Below are 8,714 nucleotides of genomic sequence, written 5' to 3'. Positions count from 1 at the left end.
TTTTGCCATTTTCAAAAAGAAACTGTTGCATAAATGATTTAATAGTTAGTAATAGACTTACACAATTGTTGCTTGCTGATTCCGCGCAGAGTAGCACTGGATGGACGACGGTTGCTCAAACCTTCTTCACGATCTGCACGACGTCCTCGTCGTTCAACACGTGATCAATGCCGACCTTTTGCGGCTGATGTTTCACGGAGGATCCCCACACCAAGGCACTGAAATGGGAATAGTTAATTATTAGCTAGGTCGTTTCCAAAAGGAAGGCTTATTAGCAACTCACTATTTGAATTCCTTTGCGATCGTGCGATGCAGTTTGTTGCAGAAATTCTCAATAGTTGTGTGCTCGTTATGTAGCACAATCGGTGAACTGTAGTCCGGCAGTTGTCCCTTCGGTTTCGTGTAGCTGAAATGGATATCAAGTTAGAATCTTTCTCTAAATCAACGCCGCAGTGACTAAACAGCGATACTCACATGCGCACCAGCCTCAAGTACTTCCACATCATTTCCAGCAGATCGTCAAAGTTCCAATGATGATGGGCCGAAATCGGTACGCAGTGCGGAATCTTGTAGATCACGTCCAGCTCCTCGATGCTGATCTGATCGATCTTGTTCAACAGGTAAATGCAGGGAATATAGATGCGGTTGCCTTCGATCACATCGATCAGATCATCCGTCGTGGCGTCGTACTTCAGTGTGATGTCCGCATTGTGAATCTTGTACTCGGACAGAATCGACTTGACCGTGTCCAGGTCCAGTTCCGATTGTGCCACCGTAGCATTCAAATTCACCCCGCCTTTGTCCTTCTTCCGGAAGCTGATGTTCGGCGGCTGCTTGTTCAACCTCAGCCCGAAACCTTCCAATTCATGCTCCAGCAGCTTTTTATGCGTCAACGGTTTCAGTACGTCCAGAACCATGAAGATCAAGTTACACGTCCGGGCCACGGCGATGACCTGTCTACCACGACCCTTACCATCCTTGGCGCCTTCAATGATTCCCGGCAAATCGAGCAGCTGAATTTTTGCTCCCTTGTACTTGATGCAGCCCGGAACCGTCGTCAGCGTTGTGAACTCGTATGCTGCCACTTCCGAGTACACCCCGGCCAAATTCGACAACAACGTCGACTTGCCCACCGATGGAAATCCGACGAACCCAACCCGGGCATCTCCGGTTTTGGACACTTCGAAGCCCTGCTCGGACGCACCGCCGCCTCCCTTCGGTGTGATCAGCTCTCGCCGCAGCTTGGCCAGTCGAGCCTTCAGCAGACCCAAATGACCGGCCGTGGCCTTGTTCCGCTGAGTACGGGCCATCTACGAATAGCAAAAACAAATCCCCTCCCGTCGTCATAACCTTACTCAATCGGCGAACCAAAAATATTTTCGCAACCTACCTCGGCCTCGATTTGGGCGATCTTTTCCAAAATCGTACTCATCGTTCAGTGCAGATCGCCGGACACGGGTTCACAGAAACAGGTTTTGCTCAATTTACGTAAATGCACCCCAACAATCCGATCCAATATCGGAATAATCCGCGGAAAATGTGTCCACACGGAAGGAATCGCAAAAAGACTTTGCACGTCAACAGGCCGATGCCGACTCGCGGCTCTTTGACAGATCTCACACGAGACGAGGAGACGACAGCAGCGAAATGATTTTACCGTATTTCACCGCAGATGTTTTAGTACAAAGAATAGTTTTGCCGCACAGGTTAGTGTCCATGATAGTGTCGCACAAGTTGAATACAATACACGCTAAGGTCAGGTTACCCAAATATGGGTAAATTTTACCCATAATCGTCGAAAAGTGCACATTCGCATTTTATGGGTAAAGGCACTTTACCCATATTTAGGTATGATGCGTCTACGAATAATATGGGTAATATTTACCCATATATGAGTTATTGAATTTTGATCAAATTTTACGCATATTTGGGTTAAAAAACGCTATTTCACAAAAAATATAGGGAGAATATTCAATAACATGAAAATAACGCGATTTATCTTTTATTTATTTATTCACATATCTAATTTCGTGGTAAGCCGCGTTCACTTCTTATTTCCGTATTCTTCTCTGGTTTCAATACCGGTAGGGATTTTTCGCCGGACCGGGCTACATATTCCAACAAGACGGGGACGCCAAAAGTTGATCGGTCGGATCGATTAATCTCAGCCCGTCCAGAGGGACCGATTTGAACCTTCTTCAATTCGATAGATGTTCACCGGAAAGTTGCCGACAGCTGAAAAAGTAGAAGAAAAAGAACGGTATAGCTGGACTTCTCTCTTTTCTGGAGGTGTGCTGAATACACACTTTCTTGACCTAGTGGCTATCGTTGAGGGTTTTGATGCAGAAGCTTATTCTGCCGGACCCGACGTTTCCAGTGTGGTTCTCGCTGGGGGTAGTCGGTGATGTTTCTGTTCCGGAAGGGGGTTTCCGCCGGACCGGGCGATTCCAAAATGGCGGGGACACCGATAATTGTTCCGCTGGACCCAATAATTCCAAGGACAAATCGTAGGTGGGAATGTTGTTCCGCCAGACCGTTCCCAGCGTGTCAGGAAGAACCGATTTGGATCTCGTTCAATTCAGCTGGAGTTCGCCGGGGACGTTCCTATTCCGGAAGGGGGTTTCTGCCGAACTGGGCTATTCCAACAAGACGGGGACGCCAAAAGTTGTTCCGCCGGATCGGTTAATCTCAGCCCGTTCAGAAGGACCGATTTGGATCTATTTCAATTCGACAGGCGTTCATCGGAAAGTTGCTGACAACTGAAAAAGTGGAAGAAAAATAACGATTTAGCTGGAATTCTCCTTTTTCTGTAGGTGTGCTGAATACTCACTTCCTTGGCCAAGATAGCAGGCTATCGTTAAGGGTTTTAATCCGGGAACCTTTCCGGGAGCTTATTCTGCCAGACCCGACGTTTCCAGTGTGGTTCCCGCTGGGGTAGATGGTGACGTTTCTGTTCTGAAGGGGTTTTCTGCCGGACCGGGCAATTCAACAAGAAGGGGACACCGATAGTTGTCTCGCCGGACCTAATAGCTCCGAGACAAATCGTAGACGAGAATGTTGACCATTCTGAGTGCGTTCAGAAGGGCCGATTTGGACCTCTTTCACTTTGGCTGGTGTTCATTGGAAAGTTGGCGACGCTTCCAAGCTGGAAGAAAAATAGAATGACCTCGAGGATTCTCCTTTCTCTGGATAAGTAAGCAACTCACCTTCTTGGCCTGTACAACAGGCAGGCTCGCAGGCTATCGATTGAACCACGATTGAGGAATAAAACTTCAACTTTGAGTGTTCAAAACTTCCTCCGTAAAAAACACAGCACTTGCGAGTTTGTCGCTCAATCATGTTTATTTTTTCATCCATATATGGGTAAATATAATTTACCAATATATGGGTAAAGTTACTTTGATCACAATATGAGTAAACATTACCTATATTTATCGGTATAATTTACCCATAAAATAGGTTTTCCATGCAAAACTCAAATATGGGTAAATTAACTACGCATTTATGGGTAAACTGAGCTTAGCGTGTACACTTTGGGTGTCGCACGTCGCACGTGTACATTAGGGTGGTCATTGTGTTTACTAGATCAACGAAGACTTCTTCATTTCGGCCGAGATTTCGGCAACTGAAACATTCATGCAGTTGAAAATCGGAATTTTTGGCACGCGAGAATCGATTTTTCTCCTAAACTTTGTGTCGAACGTACGTCGGGCACAGTGCGCTGGATAGAGGGTCAGGTGCGCTGTCCAGCGCACTCCGGATAAAAAAAATACCATTCATTACATGGTAAATATTATTAACATATGACTGGTTTTATTGTTCACAATAAAACGAGCTTGAGGATTTCCTGGAGGAATTTCTGGAGGAATTCTTTAAGAAATTATAGAGGGGAATCCTTGGACATATATCGACACGTTACTACACGACACGGCGCTACAATTCTTCTTAATTAATCTCTGCGATTGTGCATCAGCCGAAGGCATATTACAATGCAGAACGGCGAGAGCATGAGAGACTAATCCAGTGGTTCACTACAAATTTCTTGGAAATATCGGGAGGATTTCCCGGAGGAAGCTCTGGAGGAATTACTCTAGCAATCCTTTGAAGAAATCCTGGAGTAATTCCTGGAGAAATCCCTGGAGATATTCCGGGAGAAAATCCTGAAGGAGTCCCTAGAGGAATAACGGAGGAATCCCTAGAGGAATTCTTGGAGGAATTTTTGGAGATATCTTACTCTTCTATAGTAATCCCTTAGGGAGTTACTGGACGAATCTCTAAAGCAATCCCTGAAAAAAATCTAGGACATCTATAGAGGAATTCCTGGAAGTATTTCTTGATGAATTCCTGGATAAATTGCTGGACGAATCTGTGGAAGAATCCCTTGAAAATTTTGTGGGAAATCTCTACAGGAATTCTGGGAGAATTGCAGGAAGGATTTTTGGAAGTATTCCTGGAAGAATTCCTTGGAAATTTCCTAGAGGAATCCATGTCGGAATTCTAAAAGTATTCCTTGGAGGATTTTCTGAACGAATTTCTGGGAAATATCGGGAGAATTTCCCGGAGGAATCACTGAAAGAATTTAAGCACGAATCTCTGAAGGAATGTCTAAAAATTCTGGGGAACCTCTAGAAGAATTCGTGGAGGTATCTTTGAAGGAATTCCTGTAGAAATCGTTGGAAGAATCCCTGGAGGTTTTCTGGAGGACTGGCGGAATTATTGGAGGAATTCCGGTCGGAAATCCTGGAGGAATTCGTGGAGGATTTTCTTTAGAAAACCTCAAGGGAATTTCTATAGGAATTCCTGGAGGAGCTACTCAAGGGGTTGGAAACTCTGACACACTTGAATGTGTCGCAGTGTGCTGATCGGGTGTTTTTGGGTGTTTTTCGGTGCTTTGACGATTATGACAGTTAATGTGATAGACGTCACATTTTTTCCAATTTACTGGCAACACTTCAGAAATTCTTTCATCGTTGTTTTGTTTTGATGTGGTTTCGATAATACCAAGTGCAAACAACCCGACCAAAACGATCTTAAACCTTCCCGGATGTTGCGGAATTCCGGTCCCGGTAGGTAAGGGAAGCTGTAAATTCCATAAAGTAAATAATACATCAGCTATTTTTCAACAACTTTCATTTCAGGAATGGGAAGTTGCCGACCAGAAGCTGGAATCGAATTCAACTCTCTCGGAAGCAAGATGCATCGCCAAAACTAAAAATTAAACGGAACACCCAAGCAAACCAATTGATGCTGCTTCAGCCATAACTATCGAGCATGCCATCCCAGTACGGAGGGTTAGCCTAACATTAGCCTAATGTGAGACTAACTGGTCAGCATGTTAGGCTAACTTTTTGTCTCACTTTTGGCTAATGTTAGTCTAAAATTAGACAGATATGACACACTTTTGTTAGACATGTTGCAAATTCGAAACATGTTGTTAGTCTAACATTAGACTAACGTTAGACATGTTTCACTATAGGCTGTTAGACGAATGTTAGGCACAGATTTTATGCTGCTTGTTTTCGTTCCAGCTGTCATTCGAGCAAGAAATGTGATTGTAGTAGTGAACTTTTGTCGACGTTCACTACTACAACCGTACTCCTGCCTCGAATGAAAGCTGGACGAAACATATTTAATAAAATCTCAGAGCCTGTTTAATCATTTTAATTTTAATTTTAATTATTTGAATTTTAATTTTAAAATTAAAATTAAAACTAAAATTAAAATTAAAATTAAAATTAAAAATTAAAATTAAAATTAAAATTAAAATTAAAATTAAAATTAAGATTAAAATTACAATTACAATTACAATTACAATAACAATTACAATTAAAATTAGAATTAAAATTAAAATTAAAGTTAAAATTAAAATTAAAATTAAAATTAAAATTAAAATTAAAATTAAAATTACAATTACAATTAAAATTACAATTAAAATTAAAATTAAAATTACAATTACAATTACAATTACAATTACAATTACAATTACAATTACAATTACAATTACAATTACAATTACAATTACAATTACAATTACAATTAAAATTAAAATTAAAATTAAAACTAAAATTAAAATTAAAATTAAAATTAAAATTAAAATTAAAACTAAAATTAAAATTAAAATTAAAATTAAAATTAAAATTAAAATTAAAATTAAAATTAAAATTAAAATTAAAATTAAAATTAAAATTAAAATTAAAATTAAAATTAAAATTAAAATTAAAATTAAAATTAAAATTAAAATTAAAATTAAAATTAAAATTAAAATTAAAATTAAAATTAAAATTAAAATTAAAATTAAAATTAAAATTAAAATTAAAATTAAAATTAAAATTAAAATTAAAATTAAAATTAAAATTAAAATTAAAATTAAAATTAAAATTAAAATTAAAATTAAAATTAAAATTAAAATTAAAATTAAAATTAAAATTAAAATAAAAATAAAAATAAAAATAAAAATAAAAATAAAAATAAAAATAAAAATAAAAATAAAAATAAAAATAAAAATAAAAATAAAAATAAAAATAAAAATAAAAATAAAAATAAAAATAAAAATAAAAATAAAAATAAAAATAAAAATAAAAATAAAAATAAAAATAAAAATAAAAATAAAAATAAAAATAAAAATAAAAATAAAAATAAAAATAAAAATAAAAATAAAAATAAAAATACAGTTTCTTACCGATTTTGGCAACACGAGGTGAATTTAATGTTGCCAAATTGGGGTGTTGCCAAAATCGGTAAAAAAATTTTGTGGATAATTTTCAACTTTTATGCGTCAATTTGGCTTATATTATAAATATGGACTATTCACAAGCTATAAAACGATCCATGTAGGTGACGTTCATGAATTACGTCATGATTTGTAAAATTGCCGATTTTGGAAAATTTAATGAATTTTGATTTTTTAAAGAAAAGTAAGGATAAAATAACACTTCATTTACAAATACAAACGATTTTTCGGTAAAAATTTTTGGTCAACATTTTTTGTTGCCAAAATCGGTAAAAAATTGTTGCCAAAATCGGGTGTTGCCAAAATCGGTAAGAAATTGTTGCCAAAAACGGGTGTTGCCAAAATCGGGAAGGAAATGTTGCCAAAAACGGGTGTTGCCAAAATCGGGAGTAGACAAAAACGGGTGTTGCCAAAATCGGTAAGAAACTGTAAAAATAAAAATAAAAATAAAAATAAAAATAAAAATAAAAATAAAAATAAAAATAAAAATAAAAATAAAAATAAAAATAAAAATAAAAATAAAAATAAAAATAAAAATAAAAATAAAAATAAAAATAAAAATAAAAATAAAAATAAAAATAAAAATAAAAATAAAAATAAAAATAAAAATAAAAATAAAAATAAAAATAAAAATAAAAATAAAAATAAAAATAAAAATAAAAACAAAAATAAAAATAAAAATAAAAATAAAAATAAAAATAAAAATAAAAATAAAAATAAAAATAAAAATAAAAATAAAAATAAAAATAAAAATAAAAATAAAAATAAAAATTAAAATAAAAATAAAAATAAAAATAAAAATAAAAATAAAAATAAAAATAAAAATAAAAATAAAAATAAAAATAAAAATAAAAATAAAAATAAAAATAAAAATAAAAATAAAAATAAAAATAAAAATAAAAATAAAAATAAAAATAAAAATAAAAATAAAAATAAAAATAAAAATAAAAATAAAAATAAAAATAAAAATAAAAATAAAAATAAAAATAAAAATAAAAATAAAAATAAAAATAAAAATAAAAATAAAAATAAAAATAAAAATAAAAATAAAAATAAAAATAAAAATAAAAATAAAAATAAAAATAAAAATAAAAATAAAAATAAAAATAAAAATAAAAATAAAAATAAAAATAAAAATAAAAATAAAAATAAAAATAAAAATAAAAATAAAAATAAAAATAAAAATAAAAATAAAAATAAAAATAAAAATAAAAATAAAAATAAAAATAAAAATAAAAATAAAAATAAAAATAAAAATAAAAATTAAAACTAAAACTAATTGAAATTGAAATTGAAATTGAAATTGAAATTGAAATTGAAATTGAAATTGAAATTGAAATTGAAATTGAAATTGAAATTGAAATTGAAATTGAAATTGAAATTGAAATTGAAATTGAAATTGAAATTGAAATTGAAATTGAAATTGAAATTGAAATTGAAATTGAAATTGAAATTGAAATTGAAATTGAAATTGAAATTGAAATTGAAATTGAAATTGAAATTGAAATTGAAATTGAAATTGAAATTGAAATTGAAATTGAAATTGAAATTGAAATTGAAATTGAAATTGAAATTGAAATTGAAATTGAAATTGAAATTGAAATTGAAATTGAAATTGAAATTGAAATTGAAATTGAAATTGAAATTGAAATTGAAATTGAAATTGAAATTGAAATTGAAATTGAAATTGAAATTGAAATTGAAATTGAAATTGAAATTGAAATTGAAATTGAAATTGAAATTGAAATTGAAATTGAAATTGAAATTGAAATTGAAATTGAAATTGAAATTGAAATTGAAATTGAAATTGAAATTGAAATTGAAATTGAAATTGAAATTGAAATTGAAATTGAAATTGAAATTGAAATTGAAATTGAAATTGAAATTGAAATTGAAATTGAAATTGAAATTGAAATTGAAATTGAAATTGAAATTGAAATTGAAATTGAAATTGAAATTGAAATTGAAATTGAAATTGAAATTG

General features: G+C 32.6%; 1 protein-coding gene and 1 long non-coding RNA gene across 2 annotated transcripts; both read right to left on the bottom strand.

Moving 5' to 3' along the window:
• On the bottom strand, nt 1-1,609 carry LOC109425843 (GTP-binding protein 128up). The gene is made up of 4 exons (XM_019701214.3): nt 1,391-1,609; nt 475-1,310; nt 284-406; nt 1-218 (listed from the first exon to the last, which is right to left on the bottom strand). The coding sequence occupies exons 1-4, from the start codon at nt 1,430-1,432 to the stop codon at nt 116-118; spliced, it is 1,104 nt and encodes a 367-aa protein (XP_019556759.1). The 5' UTR covers nt 1,433-1,609; the 3' UTR covers nt 1-115.
• A 307-nt stretch (nt 1,610-1,916) lies between these two features.
• Nucleotides 1,917-3,490, bottom strand: LOC134292136 (uncharacterized). The gene is made up of 4 exons (XR_009999489.1): nt 3,207-3,490; nt 2,831-3,145; nt 2,307-2,759; nt 1,917-2,235 (listed from the first exon to the last, which is right to left on the bottom strand). It is a non-coding gene; the product is annotated as an uncharacterized LOC134292136 (long non-coding RNA).
• Nucleotides 3,491-8,714: the final 5,224 nt, after the last annotated feature.

The sequence above is a fragment of the Aedes albopictus genome, chromosome 3 (assembly GCF_035046485.1).
Source record: "Aedes albopictus strain Foshan chromosome 3, AalbF5, whole genome shotgun sequence".
NCBI classification, from domain to species: domain Eukaryota; kingdom Metazoa; phylum Arthropoda; class Insecta; order Diptera; family Culicidae; genus Aedes; species Aedes albopictus.
The sequence above is the reverse complement of the archived record's forward strand: the minus strand, read 5'-3'. Positions and strand labels throughout refer to the sequence as shown.